The sequence below is a fragment of the Astatotilapia calliptera genome, chromosome 7 (assembly GCF_900246225.1).
Source record: "Astatotilapia calliptera chromosome 7, fAstCal1.2, whole genome shotgun sequence".
Taxonomy (NCBI): domain Eukaryota; kingdom Metazoa; phylum Chordata; class Actinopteri; order Cichliformes; family Cichlidae; genus Astatotilapia; species Astatotilapia calliptera.
The window spans coordinates 51,951,560-51,970,394 of record NC_039308.1 but is presented as its reverse complement, the minus strand read 5'-3'; the positions used below and the strand labels follow the sequence as shown (position 1 = coordinate 51,970,394).

Below are 18,835 nucleotides of genomic sequence, written 5' to 3'. Positions count from 1 at the left end.
AGAAAAAAAAAGAAGCTATTGCAGGTGATGATTTACAGCTAAGGGTTACAGGCATTCCTTGCTTGTGTCAGGTCATACTGTGTAATGGTTTTTATATCAGAAAATGAGGAAAACGGAGACTCGAACAACAAAGGTGTTTTGTAGACTTACCCCACTGAAGTGCAGAGCAGCTCCAGAAGCCACAGCTCCACACACAGTGCTGAGTTTCCCACCAGTGAGTACGTGCCAGTGACTGAGCGAGGGAGCTCGACTGAAACTGTCCTTCAGCTGGGAGGGCAGAGGGACCACGGGCTCATCGCAGTATTCTCCACCCCACTCTGGGTCACATCTGCAGACACAGATCAGCAGATACTAATACAAGCTAGCCTTCAAAGTATAGTGAACCCGATGAGTTAAACATCGCAACAAAAACACCTTCTATACAATTATGAGTAAATAAAAGCAGCCCAAATATTATTCTATATACCAATTCTGCTTTTAGACAGAACACCTTCTGCTGCTGGCACTTACACGCAGGAGCTTTGTTGGCAGCGCCCATGTCCAGAGCACATATCTGGGCAGCCATCTCCAATGTAGAGGTTGTCCAGAGCCCAGGTCTGCTGCTTGTCAAAGGGAGCCTGCTGGTACCATCGGAACCTTGTGGCTGGAGACCTAACAACATAAATTAAAGTTGGAGATACACATAATTTAAAACAGAATAAAAGCTAGTTCAAGCAGACAACTCAGGGTATACCAAACACATACTGTAACGCTTCTCACTGTCCTGTACTGTAATATACCAAAAACAACTTCCTAATTTGGCAGTCTATTTAACCTGCACATTTTCTCTTCTCTCCTTCTGTCATGTCAGTGCTGCTGCTCTATTGTTCCCTGCTGCTTTAACTGCATCCACTCATGGAGGCGATGTTTGATTATCAAACCCCAATTACTCTGCATATTATGCCTGTTGGGAGTGATGAGTTGGCACATATAAATGCTAAACTGGAACTATCTTTTTCACCTGTTATTTCAAATGCGACTCATCTGAATTAGATCGTACTGTAACTGTTACAGTACAGCCACTTCTTTTCCCCCTCAAACACAAGAGAATGTTGTAGATTTATGATGATACATTTGTTCCTGTTTCTGAATAAAAGAACCGGCCTGCGCTGACCTGGCATATGACGGGATAGGCAGGGTGACACGACCCCACTTGTTATAGATATCAGAAACCAGAAGTCGCTGCAGAGTGTACGAAGAGCAGTCGGGGCTTGTGGGCAGGCAGTCTCTGACCACAGGCTGCCAGGTCAAACCAAGATCCAGGGAATATTCTAACTCTACAGCTGCAGAGAAACCAAAGAGGTTAATTTCTTTATTCCACTTATTTTCTTTTAATACTGTACCAATAATAGCTTTATTAATAGTACTTACAGTAGCAGGAGTTTGTGACTGAGCAGGAGGCAGAAAAGTCAAACTGGATAAATGCATCTTGACCCAGACTGATGTCAGTGGTGACGGCATAGCGTGTGTTGGACTTCTCAATAAAAGCAAAAGCGGGTCCGTCTGAGCCACAAACAGGCATTCGGGTCCCTCCTGGGTGGAGGAGCCATGAACGTCCATCGATTGAGGAGAAATCATCTTCTAGTGGTCCCCAGCCACTGGCACTGCCACCTACCACCACCTATGGATTAAAAAAAGCAAATGTTTGCTTGGTCAATGCAAACAAGGAAGGAATAAAAAGTAAATTAAAAGGTTTAAGATAGTTTAGATAGATAATAATCTTTTTTCAAACCAGTATTTAATTATAAATGATTGAAACACTTGATGAATGGCTGTTTGGATGATTATCAATGTACCTGATCAATGACCCACGGGCTGTAAAAGTGTCCATTTTCAGAAGGTTGCCACCACCGGAGGCGAGTGGACGTGGTGCGGGCACGCAGTGGGATCTCCAGGGCAACCAGACGAGCCTGATTACTGCTGTTGCTGAAGAGGAATTCCTGCAGGAGTCCCCAGGTCAGACCTCCATCCACAGAGAACTGCAGCAGGACCGGCTGAGAACGGGGGTCCGGTGGTGCTTTACCACAACCGAGGCGTAGGAAGAACTGAACAAACCTGAAGAGCCCAACAATCAACGTATGAGATTCAGCTAGATTCAAAGAATGCAGGAGAGGGCGATTCATTGAACTGGGACTGTTGTGGAGGGCTGGCTTGCACCAATAACCTTATAAGGACATAAAATTAATAATGAGAAAAACTGAGTTCAGCCTGTTGGTGGGGCCCTCCACAACAGTCCCAGTTCATCATGTAAGTCCTTAGAAAAATTAATCACCCACTCATCAAAAAATGGCTTAGATCAGTTATTTGGGGAAAAAAACATAAATGTTTATTGCATTCATTCTTTGGTCCAGATGTAGGTATACCTTGCATTTGACAGGTCCATGTCATTGGTGACCAACATGCGTAGGCCATCCTCACTGAAGAACAGGTGGTTCCCACTTGACATGATCCCACACTTCCTGGATGGTTTTCCACCACTCAGGAGTCTGAAGTGTTCAGCGGCTCCCCCTACAGAAGAGGAAGTGGAAAGTGTGTAGAATTTACAAACTTACAAAACTTTTTTGCAAACAACATGAATGCATGAAACATAATTAACATAACAAGAGTAAAAAAAGTGGAAAAATAATGCTTTAAAATGTTTAAAATTTTCACTACAGTGAATGAAATAACCCCCAAAAATGCTCACATGCTATTTCACATGGAGACAGAAGGTGATTCCAAGCAGCCATAAAAGTATAAACTTGACTTCTGATGACTTGGATCCATAATTATAATCTAAGTTTAAATATAAGATTTAATATACCTTCAAAGTCCTCTTTAAGGAAGTCAGGATTGGGGGTGTCAGGCACAGAGCAGTCAGGTCCAGAGTAGCCAGGGTCACATACACAGTGACTACCACCCACACAGGCTCCATGACCATTACACATGTCCTGACACTGTGGGCCAATGTAGATGTTGTCTAGGGCCCATGTTGGAGGAGAAGAACCAGTTGAGAAGAAACCTTGATACCAGCGGAACCTCACTGACCTATGAAATTAAAAAAAACTAAGGATTAATGAGGCAGAGAGACAGACACAAACAGACTGCATGCTGCAAGAAACTCATTAAGGAACAGTATACGTATAGTCAAATTGTTATGTATTTAAACCGTTATAGTCCTTACCCACAGAGGCGGAGTTTGCCAAACTGAATTACCTCCCTTTTCCAGCCCTGAGTAGTGCCAGGGAAATAGATACTGGCAGGGTGAAGCTCTGTGGAGCAAAGCGAGGACGGTTGTGGTCCGCCTGCACACAGTGGAACCAAGAGGTGCCACGTGGCACCAAAGTCCCGTGAGAACTCAAGACGCACGGGGTAAGCAGAGGAGCTTTCAGCTGTGCAGCCCACATTAATCTGGAGAGACACATACAAACAACATGAGTGAAGATGACAAGCCAGGATTTATTTGTTTTTACTGTAAGATTTACGACCGTTGCTTTGATCAAGAAGTCAGTGTACCTCAAACTGGATGATGGTGTTCTCATTTACATCAATATCTCTGGTGGTAATAGAGTGCTCTCCAAGCTCACTGGAGACAAACACCATAGCTGACTCATCCTCCTCCCTGCATCAATCACATTTAAGGGTAAAATTATATTTTGCATGTTTCATCATCGATGAAAGCACAGATGAAGCAAAAACCCAAACACAGTCACGAATGACAGTGTCACTGTCAACAAGTTCTTACAGGCCAGTCTTCTGGTAGGGGCAGTAGAGACCAGTGTTTCCCCCTGGAGAGAACAGCCAGTTGGACTCATTGGGGCCTTCCTCAAAACTGTCTATCACCACTGGGGGGTTGTGGAACGAGCTGCCATCAATGATGAGATCATCTATCACCCACACCTCCTCCTTCTTGCCTAAAGGGGATAATATTGTGGAGATTAAACACTCAATCTGGAAATTTGACCTTCCAAGTGGGAAAGCAAATGTGAGAACAATAGTTGTAATATAAGTGAATATGGATGAGCGACATCTAAGCATGAAAGTGCTGGTTTCATACTCACCGCTGTTGTAGGGTTGCCAGAGTCTGAACCGAGTGGCATTGGTCTGAGCGCTGGCTGGCAGTGGCAGGTGAAGGAAGAGAGTGTCAGTTGAAGCTGGGAAGTAAAACTCATCTAAAAGCAGCCAGCTGATTCCTCCATTCACAGAGTACTGCAGCAGCACTGAGTGTGAGCGCTCTGGCACACCTAGAGAGACCAAAAGGATGTACTGTTATACTCATATGACTTTACTTTGTTGTTTACAAAAATGTAGCTATAAAAGTGAGTTTTGCAGTACCTTTAGTGATGAATTTGAAGGAAAACTGGATATAGAGAGTACTCGTGCAGTCAAGATCCCGGGACACAATCATTCGCAGACCATCCTGCAAACAAACAAGTTTGTTGTTGGTCAGTTCTAATGTCAGTGATCTGAAGAGTTCAAGCTGTATCTGTTTGATTCAGCTAGCTCTTCTCTGCATGGTGTTTAGGATGCCTACCCCTTTGAAAATAAGAGCAGTGCCAGACTTAAGAGGCTCTCCGCTCAGAGTTCCCCTCTCGGCTCCATAAACTTCAGGCCAGGTTTCCTGTTGCACGTTCTCATTAAAGTCCTCTCTTAGCACAGATGGCAGTGGGGCCAAAGGCACACAGTGCGCCCCTCCATAACCCTTGTCACACCTGTGTGAGCACCGGAGAAAACAGAAAGTTAAGAAGGATTTACATCTATGTAAAAAGAGCGACTTTAAATGAGTGAACTGTGTAGAAAAGCAAGCTTTTACATACACACAGTGCCCGTTGTCACAAAGACCATGTCCAGAGCACATCCAGGGGCAGCCAGGAGCAAGTAGCACATTATCTAGAGCCCATCCTTCTGCTCCAGGGGTAAAATGGGTCTGAATCCAGCGGAAGCGAGTTCTAGGAGAACTGAGATCCAAGAGTTTGTAGCTCAGAAGAGTAGCTTAAGAAAAATACAGCAATTCTCTCTACTGTGTTTTAGAACATAAAAACACATACTTAGCTGCACTAGGCAGGTAGACGGTGATCCTCCTCCAGTGTTTGTACTGCGTTGATGTATAGATGGAACTCTGAGTATATCCAGCACAGCCGATGGCTGGGGGCACACACTCTGGTGTGATGAGAGACCAGTGGCGACCACAGTCTGTGGAGTACTCCAGTCGCACACCGTGGGAAAAGGAGGTGGACTTACTGCAGCCCATGCTCAGCTCAAACTGCAGGAATGAAGAGCCTGTGACCTCAAAGTCCCAGCTTTCTGCATATCTGGGTTTCTCTGTAAGCATAGTATAAGAACAACGTTACATGTATCCAGTTCCTTATACTAATTTTTTTCAGTGTCTGTAAATGTCAAAATGTTGTGAATTATATTTAGTTATCATATTGTATAAAGATTACTTATGTAAAAATTCCAATAGGTAGATGTTGAAATGTGGTCATGTTTTGAGAAAAGAGCTTGACAATCAGTGTTTCATGTGTTCGCACAGGCACACAGGAGCTTTATGTTTATAGATGCGTTGCCAAATTGCTCTTGCTGTGGCCGTGTAATGAATGGCCCAGTTGTAATGTACTATTTGTAAATCTGCTACGTGTAAATCCGCTCACAGCATGGTGCAAGCATAAATAATAGGCAGGATGTTCAATCAGGTTTGCTCTCATTAATAATGCAGGACCCATGGCGCCACAGTAAATGGGTGATTCAATTTCAGTCTGTTGTGTATAAAATATGCTGTGATGTCCCTGCACTGCTACTTGTGTGGCTTGTTTGAGGCACTTGTGAGTAGGAATGTTCAGTAAGTCCGCGATATATTGGATGAGCTTAATCATAATCACAATGTGTACTATATGCGTTCCAGTTGTTTAATATTTCAACGTCTTTCCATTTCTTCTTGTGCAACTGAGTAGTGCAGCTCTTTTGCTTTGCATTCACGCACTTCGAAATATTCGCACTACAAACACAGCAGCTTCAAAGACTTTGTAGCGTTTTACTGAGGGAGCTCTTGACAAAGTTGGTGTAGCAGCTGCTTAAGTCTTCTTTTAACATGCATACAGTTTCTTACACAGTCTTCCAATTAAAACAACAACTCTGCAATCATAAGAGTGTTTCTCCAACTAAATGTGTGTATGTGCTTAGGACTGGCACTACGATTGAGTGACTCACTGTCAATGGCCTCAGAGTTGAAGGTAAGAGCCGTGTCCAAAGACAAACAGTCCACGGTCACCTCCCCACCTTGAATGCGGTACCAGTTGTGCCTCAGAGGGGTTGTGCCGTCGAACTTGTCGTGAAAACCTGTCCTAGAGCTGTCGTTCATACCAATCAGAACATCATCCAGAGCCCACTGGGCAGAGTGTTTCCCTACAACAAAGGGGACAAAAAATGAAAATGAAAAAGAAATCAACCAATCAAATTTCTTCTCTAATAATATGGCAGTTTTGTGCTGTGTTTTCCTGAGTCAGCACACTAACCTTGCTGTGGTTGCCACCACCGGAACACTGTATAGGAGGTCTTTGCTGGAGGTGGCAGCTCAATGGTCACTACCTGGGGCTCCAAGAAGGAACTAAAATCCAGTTCCCTCAGGAACTGCCACTGGACTCCATTGTTGGTGGAAAACTGGACAATGACACCTAAAGCACACAAGAAAGTGAATGGATCCTTTTAAATGAATGAAACACAAAATAATGTAATGGCAGCCCTGAGGATAACAGACAAACTGTTTAGGAGGCTGGCAGTGTTGGATCTGAAACAGCAGAAATGAACAAACTGAACCTTTGGCAATGCTGCAGGCTAAAAATGCACAGTGTGCTGGCTGATGGACAGAACAGATAGCACAGATCAGATCTGTAGCTGCACAGCTCTGGTTGGATCACAAGGCTGATCAAAGACTGAGCAAGAAGGAACAGATGGAGACAGGCCGGTGGTAAAGTGATCAGAGCAGATGTGGAGTTGCTCTCTCTACAGACTGCACTGTTAAGGACAAGCCACGTGGATCCAGCAGAGGGCCTCAACACAACACATGAAGCACTGACATATGGCTTCTGTCGATTGAAAATTACCTTCATTGCGGGAGCGAGGCCTGGTGCAAGTGGGTCCTAAACTCTTGCTGCCAATTCGGATGTAGAATTGAACCAACCTGTATGCAAAGATTAACAAAAGTGAATTTCATATTCCAACATTTTTACACATTAAACTGTCTTGAGTGTTTAGCCCCTTTCTTTTTCCAACCATCGGCCCTGATAAATGAGAATTATTTTGTAATTTTACAGCTAAAATTAAAAAATTAGTCCAGGCGGCCTGTTTGATTCTTGGGTGATAAAGGGTTAAAGGGCGATCGTGGCTCAAAGAGTTGGCAGGTCGTCTTGTAACCGGAAGGCTGCCGGTTTGAGCCCCGGCTCGGACAGTCTCGGTCGTTGTGTCCTTGGGCAAGACACTTCACCTACTGATGATGGCCAGAAGGGCCGATGGCGCGATATGGCAGCCTCGCTTCTGTCAGTCTGCCCCAGGGCAGCTGTGGCTACAACTGTAGCTTGCCTCTACCAGTGTGTGAATGTGAGAGTGAATGAATAGTGGAATTGTAAAGCGCTTTGAGGGCCCTGAAAAGTGCTATATAAATGCAATCCATTATTATTATTAAAGGGATTTGTAGTTTTCCTCTCACCGTGTGTTGGTGGTGTCTAGAGGAACTGTACGTGCTTCTCTCCTTCCAGGACTGTTAAAGTAAAGGGCCTTGCCCTCACCAATGATGCCACAGCCTCCTCCGATGTGTCCCCCACTGAGACTCTGCCAAAGTGGGCTCAGTTTTCCCTCAAAGCCCTCAGTGAGCTCTGTGGGACTAGCCACAGACGGGACACAACTATCCTGCTCCACTGTGAAAAATATGAAGACAATAAATTTTAAATAAACAAAAAAAAGCCCTGAAATTTCTTTGTCTTTCCTTTCTTTTAATTTCCTTTCTATAATTCTACCTTACCTGTGTATCCCATATCACAGAAGCAGACTCCAGAGATGCAATCACCATGTCCTCCACAGTGGTTTGGACAGGGCTCAGAGATGTAGACCCCATCCAGAGCAAAGGGTGGAGCATCTCTGTACACACTACTCTCCTGGAACCACCGGAACCTCGTTTTACTAGAAAATTAGGCAGGTGAAGCCATTTTAATTGGAGTTTTCAATATTCTCAAATATTTTCAGTCTAAAAATATGTTAAAACAAATCACCCCCCCTCCTCCCAACCCCCCTAAAGAACCCCCCCCCCCCCCCCCCCCCCAGTAGTACAGCTTTGCATCTCATATTACATGCCTGTTACCATAGTTACCTGGCTGCAACATTACGTGGTATAACCACAGTGACCCTGGTCCACTGTTCATAATCTCCAGTGTTGTAGACAGCTGGTTCTCTCAGCTCACGACCGCTGCCCTCACAGACCCCAGCCCCCGGGGTGCCTGGGTAACAGCCCTCTCTCACCAGGGCCCAGGTGCGACCAGCATCATGGGAGTACTGCAGCAGCACTGGTGCAGAAGCACTGAACTCTGATTCACAGCCGATGTTCAGCTGGCATGGATGGAGTAGAGGGGAAAAATTGCACATCTTAGGAAATCTCACATTTGCTTTAAGTTGGTTTAACATTCCTACAGTGGGTACTTCGCTACATGCAACCCACCACTGTGTCCTGAAATGTCTTTCTTAATGTCATCCAACTTTTACATTTTTAATTTCTGTAGTTTCCACCTACTTTAAACTGGAGGGTGTAGCCAGGGCGCAGAGCCAGGTCCCTGGTGACAGCCACCCTGTCCCCATCAGAGCGCCCGAACACCATAGCAGAGGGAGTTGGGGCACAGAAGCTGTTGTTGTTTTCTCTCTCCATGCCTTCATTACCTAGCATCAGCCAGACACTCATCTGGTTCAGGGGGTAGTCGAATGCTGGTTTCTCGTAGAAGTTCTTCAGAAACAGAAGATACCAGATTTATTTTTCTGTTTTGTGCTAATATTTTTTGGCTGACATGTTCTAGTACATATTAAGAATAAGCCATAGCTGCTATACACGTTCACAGCACAAATTACAAGTTACTAGAATAACTCCTTAAGATGATTCCTGACCTGCGGCAGAGTAGGATTAGCCATAGGGATGATGTGTTTCTCCCTCTCTGACAAAATTATGACATCATCGATTGCCCACTGGTCATAGCCTTCCCCCGAGTGAAGAGGCTGCCACCAACGAAACCTTGTGGAGGGGGTTTTAGAGGTCAAGGGAAGCTCGTAATGCACAAAGCTGCAAAAGAGGGGAGACAGGTTACACATGTTTCTTTTTCTATAAGACATCCACCAAACACTTCATGAGCTCTGTCCTCCTTTCTTCCTCTGCAGGTTTCTCACCGAGGCTTGGTGAAGTCAGTAAAGTACATCTCAGCAATGAGGCCCCAGCTGATGCCTCCATCATTGCTGTACTGCAGGAGAACTCCTTCCTCCCTGCTGTCTGCCTGGTTACACTCCGCCCAGTCTCCACCCACCCGCAGGTAGAACTGGACAAACTCTGCCCATTCAGTGTCCAGGTCCCAGCTCACAAGCTGCCTAAGCCCAGCCTGAGAGGAACATCCAAATAAATGAATACATATTAAGTGTGGGAAGATCAGCTAGAAACACACTTTACAGTCTGACATAATTTTAAAACAAGGGTGGGTACTCCTGGGTACTCCAGCTTGCTCCCACAGTCCAGACACATGCTTATTAAGTGAACTGATTACTTTAAATTGGCTCTTAGTGTGAAAGTGAGTGTGTGTCTCTCTGTTTTAGCCCTTCAAAAGACTGGAAACCTGCTCAAGGTGTACCCCTGCCTTTCCATTACAGCTGAGATAGGCCACGCCTCCTGCCCTGAACGGGAAAAGTGGTTAAGAAAACGAATGGATGGATCAGATATATCCCACACATGGTATCTGGAGCCAGTTGTGATCCAGTAATCAATATATAATTATATGTTGAAGATGGGAAATCTGTTGCCATTTTCTTCGTAAGCAAACTTGGAATGAGGAGACGTTGTTTGCTAAAGCAATGTTCCAGCTGTGGACACTAATTTTTGGCTGCCGCAATATGTGAAACAAGCGATGTGCAGCTGCCTGAAAATTGTGAATCTCCTCTGTCCAATCAAATCAAAAGCATGTGCAATACTTCTCAGAGCTATTGAATAATTAAATAAAAAAATATTTTCGAGCAGAGCAGAGGTAATCAGAGTTCAAAGGGTAGGAATTTTTGGCAGCAAACACTAGAAAGTAATCGGGAAATGGATAGCGTATGCCAAGTTTTACACATATCTCTGAAGTGATTATTTTAATAAAAACAAATTAACTACACTTTTAATCTGGATCTAGATTTAGATCTAGATTAAATACACAAGACAATAACAGAATGTGTCTCAGAGTTCTTTCTAATGAGCGCTGAAAATGAAGAAATTAAATGCTACATTCTTGCAGTGTTAGGAAGGTTTTTTTACAATGTTTGTTCTACTACAAATGTTTTAATTTTACTTTAATTTTACCCCAAAAGTAAACTGAGCAAAAACCACAAGAAGTTAATTTAATGTATTTCTACCTTGCTGAAGTACAAGGATGATCCAGAAGAAACCACACCACAGCCCATGTCAGGCGTAACCACCTCTCCACCTATCACCTCTTGCCATGTGGCGAGCAGTGCATCCTGGGACTCAAAGTCAGAAAGTACGCTAGAGGAGAGTGGGGAGGAGGGCTGGCAGTCTGTTCCAGAGAATCCATCATCACACCTGTAAGAGAAGTGAGTGCTTGAACGTTTTTATTCAAACTTTAATACAGATTTTAACAAAACACCAGTGGAATGGTGCTTGTCACGGTCCTGGGTCGGGTCGACCCAGCATTTTGAGTTTCTTATGTTTTGGTTTATTTTTGCATTATGGATTAGTTATTCTCTGGTGATACTGTTTTGATTACAATTATATTCTGATTCTTTAGTTATCTGATGATGATGTTGATGACGATGATGATTATTTCTGGTTTAGGTTTTGTTATCTTGCCCTTATGTTTGGTTTAGGTTGCCTGTGCTTAGTCTTCTCTGCCCGTATGTCCCTCTGTTTGTCCATGACGTCATTATGCCTGTTTACGAGTCTGTCTCTGTCTGGCGTGTGCTTCCTGTTTTATTTTGTAGGTCTGTGTCCTTTGTCAGTGCGTTCAGCTTTGTGCTCTCCCTGTCTCGTCAGTGTAATCAACGTCAGCCGTGTCTCCCAGCTGTTTCCTCTTTGCTCCGTTCACCTCTTGTATTTAGTGTCTGTGTCTTCCCCTACTCGGTGTCGCATCGTTAACGTCTGTTCACCCTCGCTTCCTCTGTGTGCTCCGTTTGCCAGCCAGCCTTCCTGCCTACTTATTCCGTTCTTCCAGTTTAGTTAGTGTTTTTCTGTTCTGCTTCTTACCAGCAATAAAGCTGTGTGTTTTGAATTACTTCCGCCTCAGTGAGTCCTGCATTTTGGGTCCTCTCTTCCTGCCTGCCCACACTCAGACATGACAGTGCTACTGAGAGGTATGAAGAATGTAGTCAGTTTATTGCACGTCTGACCTGCAATGGCCATGGTCACACCAGCCATGCCCATGACACATGTTAGGACACTGCTGGCCAATGTAGATGTCATCCAGGGCCCACTCATCCTGCTCTCCGTAGTAGCTCTGGATCCAGCGGAACCGTGTTGCACTGGACCTGAACACAGAAAGCATCCTGAATGTTTCATAGCTGTAAAATGTTTATACTGTTTATACCAAAGATAATGCCTGTAAATGGAAGGGGGAAAAATGGCAATATGGTATTTGTGTACCTGGCTGATCGAGCAAAATGATTAGAAAGGTCACTGATTGTTTAAAAAAATGCATAAAATGGGTCTGAAAAAGCATATCAATCACAGTTTGCTTCTTGGCGCAGACAACTGTAGATTTAATGTATTTTGCAAGGTCAAGATTAACTTAAATGTGCACATTCCAGTGTATGTGTCTATGTGTGTGTTCTGCAGTAATGTCACAGAGAGGGCAATAACATTACACGTTCTCCATGTGGAAGGTAAATTGTGGATGTGTGCGATGTGTTGGCAAATGTTTCGGTGGGGGTTTACTATATGCTGTATGTACAGAAATGATGAGTGGTAGCAGAAGCTAGCGCAGATAGGCAGTTATATTGGGGATTATATAGCAGAGCGGTTCCTTCGTCTGATGTGTTAGTGACCCAAATCAACTGAGACCACCTCATGATCTTTCTCACCTGACCTCGACTGTTTTATTATCATTTACTGCCATGACCCTTTGACCTGTCATCACACCCTGCAGGAGATTAGACCACCTTTATTTAGGAGCTGGGAAGCAGAATGAAATGGAGGTGGAGGTCACAGTGCTCGGTGTGGAAGGTTTATGTGATTACTTGAGGTGATATATGTGTGAGCTAAGGCTTTAACAATATATTTATTTCTCTTATTCGGTACTGGGTGACTGATTCACTATGGGACTTGCTTGAATTCATATTAAACCGAGCGGTTCTTTATCAAATATGTCTTCCAAGCCTAATGCAATGAAATTGCAGTCTTTGTATAGTACATATTACACTAGGCAGTCAACACCAGTTTATAGAGTTAACACTGGTACTGTACGGTGTGAAGCACATGACGGAGAACTCCCCCATATCATTAGATAACTTGTTTGGGATGATTTCATTTTTTACCAGACAAAAAGTATTGAACCAGACTGAAAAAGTGTGCCAACACTGTCCACCTCACGTCAGGTAAAATTATCTGCTAGGAACTGGCTGTATTTAAGCGCACACCCCTCTTGACAACACAAGCTTTTGAGGCTTCGGCTACATCACTATAATTAGTAAACACAAAGAGCTTGATCACGCCTGTAGAATCGCTTCATGTCTGCACAGCTCTGCAATTAAGCTGGAGAAGGACAGCCATGCTAACTTTTGTTTTCTTGTTGACTGCATTCCAGATAAAAATGACTCATAAGCCAATTTTTGGTGGCTACAACAAACAATTGAGAAAACACATTTGTGTTAATGTTGAGGGCGTGAAGAAGTGTTCTGTTTGCAATGCTGTAAAATGAATTGTCGTATTAATTGCTATACATGGGTTTTAACAAATCCTCATGTGTTGCTTTCTTTTTCTGTCTTTATACAACATTATAGACGTGCACAGCTGCAGATGCATGTCCATGTCTACATGGAAAAGCATTAAGGGTAATAAGTATGGGCGCTTTGCAGTATTCTGATTTTCTGCTGTATGTTATGGTTCTGACTGCATTCATGGCACTGCATGCTTATGAAATGCAAAGAAAGCATGAAATTATCATCAGAGAATTTTTTTCCCAAAGGGCAATTTGTAAAAATGTTCTTCTATGTCTCTACATGTGATCCTTACCATGTCTTCTGAGGCAGAGAAAGGGTTATGCGTCTCCAGTCTTTGAACTCTGATGGGTGGTAGACACTGGGTGCTGTAAACTCAGAGCAGCTTGGCATGCCAGGTAGACAGGCCTGTGCAAAAGAAATGAGCAGCTTCTTACTACACATTTTTACTCATACAGCCGACGGGGGGGAGCACTGACTAACAGCAATTACAGAGAAGGAATTTTTCCATTGCGGACTGCGCTTCGTAGTAAAATTCTTCAAAAACAGCTGCAGTTACAGCCCAAAGCTTCATCATTCACACAATATATAAATATAAAAGGCTAATGGAGGATTAGAGTATCTCTGACCTTGAACACAAGCAAAGGATTAACTGTACAGGACATTCACTGAGTTACATTGTGCACTTGCCAAACGACTGCATTTTCATGCACATGGGAGAATTAGAGAAAATTCACTGATAGAGGGCTCATTATGCTCTATTCAATTCCAAAAGCAATAAAAGTCTTGGCAGATACTTTGGTGCTTTATGAATATTTATGAGCCAGTTATGATCACTGAAAATCTTTGTTGAATCATAGGAAGATAATCTGCTTGCTGATTCAAGTATTGCCGTGTATTTGGTGATAGTGGGATGATTAAAAGTAATTGTGATAATTTCTCATCTGAGACAAAGTACCACATTTAAAGACATTATTTACATATTATTACCAGGACTGTAATGAGTAGATCAATATTCATGATCATGAATAAATGATGCTTCCGTGTCTTTCTCTGGGATGACTATCTCAAGTTTTAGTCACAAACAGATACTGCATGTGCACCGGCCTGTGATAGCAAAAGCCACTGTTAATACATGGGGAAATAAAGGTGACTGTGCTTCAGTCTCCTTACCTCTTTCACCAGGTGCCAGGTGAGACCATGATTGGTGGAGAACTCCAGTCGCACTTGAGTGTCAATGTGAGGGGAGGGCTCGCGGCCACACCCCATGACCAGTGAAAACTGGAGACTGTAGGAGGCTCCGATCTGCATTGATTGAGTTTCCACATAGCGGATACTGGAGCCAGGACTGGGCTCACCAGAGAAACTAGAGTATGACACGGAGAAAAGAAATCCTTATACAAACCATATATATGCTCTAATGCTATAATACTGTTTGTAGAAATAAAGAGAATCTTGACAAAATTTAAAGAGTAAATTATTTTTATACCACCAGAGTTATAAATGACCATTGTGAAGTGTAATTAAGGTATTCAGACATTTTTGAACCGAGTGGAAATTAATCTCTTCAAATACCAAGCAAAGACTAATGTATTAATGCAAAAGAGCATTATGCACCTGAGGGTCCAGTCATGCTGACAGTACGGCTGGACATGGCCGAGATAGAAACCAAGACTCTGGGTGACGTCCAGCACGTTGCTGAAGTCAAGACTTATGGTGTTGAACAGCACAGAAGTCATGCTGATTTCATCCAGGGCCCACACGTCGTGGCCACGGCCCGAGTGGTACGGCTGCCACCAGCGGAACTGCACGCCGAATTTGCGAGCGCCGGATGGGAGTTCGACAGACACAATCCTGATGAAGGAAGGGAAACGGTTAATAGATGTGCGTGTTTGCAACGCGACTACCTATAGCTTGTTAAAAGCTGAGATAGCAGAAAAAAAAAAACTCAGGCATGATTTAGAATTAATGATCTGAAGGATAATTAATAACTACTGTCACAGAATTAAATAATATATTACTGTTTGTCATGTTCACACTTCTGTACGTGTTCATTCTTTAGCAAGAAAAAACCCCCTAAACTGAACATTGCTGATGTTAGTTCACATAAACAGTACGCAGGCACAAACAAGCAAGTGTAAAGTGATACATATGTGGATATAGTGTCCATAAAGCTAAGCTGGTCAGCTGATATTAATCATACAGGCTGACTGAACTGTGACTCAGGTCTGACTTGGATTTTGAGCCCACACAATCACATCTGCTGTTTGTACATTTGGACAAAATGCATGGGCAGGATTTCTATTTCTAACCTTGATTTTTAAATACAGATGTTATGCTGCTGCTATGTTTTCTTTCTCAACAATCATTAGTATATCATGATATCTTATGCAAGCATATACACCGATCAGGCATAACATTATGACCACTCACAGGTGAAGTGAAAAACCATGATTATCTCGTCATCATGGCGCATGTTAGTGGGTGGGATATATTAGGGAGCAAGTGAACGTTTTGTCCTCAAATTGCATGTGTTAGAAGCATCAGTTTGTTTCGTTTGGTTTGAAGAGCACAACAGTGACTTTGATGTGTTGACTTGGCCTTCAAATTCCCGAGATCTAAATCCAATCAAGCATCTGTAATCGAATATATAATGCTATCCCTGATAGAAGTATGTTGTTACAGTACTTATATCTGGCATTAGGTAGTTGCTGAATCACTGTCCTCTGTTGACCTCTCTAGTGGAGATGAAGAGCTGTGTGACATAAGCTGAACACAGCTGAAACCCAGCCCACCCTGTCCACTCTTCATTACACACAAAGATGCCACTAACTGTCTCAATGGGTCCCAGCAGCAAACACCTCCAGCACAAAATTGACAGCACATACGTGTGTTAATGGAGTCACTGAAACCATTCGCACAAAGAGACACACACTCATGAGAAAATAAAAGATTTAAATATAGGAAGTACCTTGGCTCATGGAAGCCCTGATATGCATAGTGCTGCAGCAAGGTCCAGGTGATGCCGTTGTCTGAGGAGTAATGCAGCAGGACGCCCTCCCCTGGCTGGTCTGGAGCAGGACATGAGCTCAGGATGCTCCGACTGCCCAGCCGAAGAGTGAACTGCAGATACCTGCAGGGAATCAAAGATGACAGCGAGAACAAGTAGGGTCAACTGGTTAAGGAGCACGGTGAACGGCACAGAACAAGTGTACAAAAAGGAAATGACAGAAAGAGAGAAGAGGGCACACTGAAAAATTAGAGAAAAAGGAAACCTAGGTCACAAAGAGTGTGTTCAAAGAGCAGAGAGAGTTGGTTAAAAAGGCAGATAAATAGACACTCGTAGAGTGAGGAGGTGGGAGCGAGGTGGATGATGGATGGGATGATTAAATGAATGAAGAGAAAACTTAATGAGACAGGTAAAAAAAAACACTCAGCAAGAGTGTGAATGAGAGTCACAGTTTACACCCATGTATTCATGTAAACTGTAAATAGTCCCAATACAGAGCGAGTTTCTGTCATCTTATGTTTATTTGTGTTTTGGCAGACATATCCTCATCTATACTAATGTAAAATTTATTATAATTTCCATCATCTGTCTTGAGCTGCCAGTCATCCCCCCGCTCTCTGTTGCTGGTTGAGCTGTGCTTTCATTAGCAGTGCAGTTTCCTCTTCCAGGCAGCTGTTCACTCAATCAGCCAGGAAACTGGCATTAAATATGGCCATCAGGTGGCACACTCAGAGCCGCAACAGGCATAATCAATCTAACACAGATGCCATATCTAAATCCATCGTTCGCTCTCTATCATTCTCTCTCATATTTTCATCTCCACTCTCATCTGCAGTCCTCCCCATGATCACAATCCATCTCGGAGCGCAGGAATACAGAGTATGAGGGAATGAGGGGTGGGCAGAGGAGGAGGGAGAATAGATGGCTGCCTGGAACATTTGCAGTATCAATCACAGGTACACACACCTGCTGAAGACAAGCCACAGTTTTCCAAAGTAATCTGGCAAAACTTGTGCTCCCTGATTTCTCTGCTCATGTTTCTATATGCAGTGCATTTCCATTCTGCTCTGCTGTATATAAGTACTACAATTACCTGGCTTGGGAACTGTCTAGTGGAGCCGTGACCAAGTGTCTCCTGCTGTCCCTGTTGAAAACCAGAGCCTTTCCGCTGGCAAGCACACCGCAGCCAAAGCTGACCTCAGCCCCACGAAGTGAGGAGAAGGTATGGTAGGAGGAGAGGCGTGGGCTGGAGAAACCCTCAGAAAGAAAAGCTGGAAAAGTCTGGGAAGCAAGCTCACAAGCTGGACCGCTGAAACCCGGATCACATCTGGGAAAAGAAAGAAAAAGACAGGGGACAATACACAAGATATTTAAAAAAGAGTGAACGATAACAATGAGAACAAAAGACAGAAATAATGAAAATTCGTTAATAAGTCATAAACATAACATGGACGATCTGATTAATTTTGAATGGTTAATGGTGCTGTAAGGCATTATGTGGATGAGCAGGCTCGTTCTGGATTTATTTGGTTTAATAAAAAGTGGATCCTTACTTGCAGCCGGTGCGGGAACAATGTCCTCTTCCAGAGCAAAAACGAAGGCAAGCTGGACCGAAATACACTGAAGAGAAACAAATTAATTGTAATTAATCGTCAAAGAATCTCAGATGGAAATCCATCTGAGATTTCTGTAAAGTTACAGATGACATGTTGTCCTCCCCCTGTCCCCCAAAGAGCCAAGTAACTTCCCAGAGGCGTAATCAAGGTGGCTGCCAAGTAATGGGACTTGTTTGCAGTAGCAGTTTGAGTAAACTTTTTATGTGTGTATTCAATTAAATATATAAATATCTGCTATACTAAATGAATAGATACTCTAATCACATCATGTATAATGGTGTTAGCATAAACCACAAATGTGTGGTCACTAAGATATATCACATCTGAACAAGGACAATTAAAATAAAGGTTATTCATGACACTTGTGCAGACACCAAATATATCGCAGGGTATCCTGAGTAATTTTCATCAGCACTTCATATATCAGCACAGTTTGCACAGCAGCTCTGATTATGTTGATTTATATTGCTTATTGTTGAGTTACATTATTTGCATAATTAATATTTCCATCATGCCCTATTGGCACATGCACACAATCTATATATATATACTTCAATGGAACATGTGATAAGAAAAATCTGGCCGTTATGTGCAGCTCATACCATTGTCTATAGCCCACATGTTGCCGGCTCCCGAGCCAGACTGCTTCCAGCGAAACCGGGTTGTCTCTGTCAGGGCGGCATTGGGCAGAGGAATAGAGATTCTGGTCCACCTGTGCAGACAAATAATAGTAGGATGAAAGAAATACAGGAACCCCCCCCAAGGATGCACACATGGAGATATGCACACTGATTTATACCCGCTGTAGTTGTCGGAGGAGTATATAGTGCTGTGAGGTAGATGGGGTCCTGCACAGAGCTCTGGCAGACACTCAGTATGGAGCAGAGACCAGGAACGACCGTGGTTGGTGGAAAATTCCAGACTGACACTAAAATAAAAAGGATCAGAGGACATCTTAGTGACCTAAATTGCTTCTCTTAACTTAAATTAGGTAAAAACTAAGTAAGTTTGTGTGGTGTTAAGTCCACCA

At 43.3% G+C, this 18,835-nt stretch overlaps 1 protein-coding gene across 5 annotated transcripts in view; it reads right to left on the bottom strand.

Annotated features, from left to right (window-relative positions):
* Nucleotides 1-18,835, bottom strand: part of reln (reelin) — a 100,304-nt gene that overhangs the window by 12,488 nt on the left and 68,981 nt on the right. For all 5 annotated transcript variants that reach the window (XM_026175513.1, XM_026175515.1, XM_026175514.1 and 2 more), the window contains exons 15-48: nt 18,605-18,733; nt 18,408-18,517; nt 17,743-17,809; nt 17,283-17,516; nt 16,151-16,312; nt 14,797-15,033; nt 14,353-14,545; nt 13,475-13,587; nt 11,635-11,772; nt 10,645-10,831; nt 9,436-9,641; nt 9,160-9,331; nt 8,795-9,001; nt 8,378-8,613; nt 8,033-8,190; nt 7,721-7,928; nt 7,119-7,195; nt 6,531-6,689; nt 6,226-6,420; nt 5,067-5,340; nt 4,836-4,976; nt 4,553-4,730; nt 4,354-4,438; nt 4,080-4,262; nt 3,764-3,932; nt 3,535-3,640; nt 3,203-3,429; nt 2,843-3,066; nt 2,403-2,547; nt 1,836-2,094; nt 1,411-1,660; nt 1,154-1,322; nt 511-651; nt 151-328 (exon numbers count right to left, since the gene is read on the bottom strand). In XM_026175513.1, the coding sequence (XP_026031298.1) occupies nt 151-328; nt 511-651; nt 1,154-1,322; nt 1,411-1,660; nt 1,836-2,094; nt 2,403-2,547; nt 2,843-3,066; nt 3,203-3,429; nt 3,535-3,640; nt 3,764-3,932; nt 4,080-4,262; nt 4,354-4,438; nt 4,553-4,730; nt 4,836-4,976; nt 5,067-5,340; nt 6,226-6,420; nt 6,531-6,689; nt 7,119-7,195; nt 7,721-7,928; nt 8,033-8,190; nt 8,378-8,613; nt 8,795-9,001; nt 9,160-9,331; nt 9,436-9,641; nt 10,645-10,831; nt 11,635-11,772; nt 13,475-13,587; nt 14,353-14,545; nt 14,797-15,033; nt 16,151-16,312; nt 17,283-17,516; nt 17,743-17,809; nt 18,408-18,517; nt 18,605-18,733 (5,917 nt within the window). The remainder of the gene's footprint in view (nt 1-150; nt 329-510; nt 652-1,153; nt 1,323-1,410; nt 1,661-1,835; nt 2,095-2,402; nt 2,548-2,842; nt 3,067-3,202; nt 3,430-3,534; nt 3,641-3,763; nt 3,933-4,079; nt 4,263-4,353; nt 4,439-4,552; nt 4,731-4,835; nt 4,977-5,066; nt 5,341-6,225; nt 6,421-6,530; nt 6,690-7,118; nt 7,196-7,720; nt 7,929-8,032; nt 8,191-8,377; nt 8,614-8,794; nt 9,002-9,159; nt 9,332-9,435; nt 9,642-10,644; nt 10,832-11,634; nt 11,773-13,474; nt 13,588-14,352; nt 14,546-14,796; nt 15,034-16,150; nt 16,313-17,282; nt 17,517-17,742; nt 17,810-18,407; nt 18,518-18,604; nt 18,734-18,835) is intronic.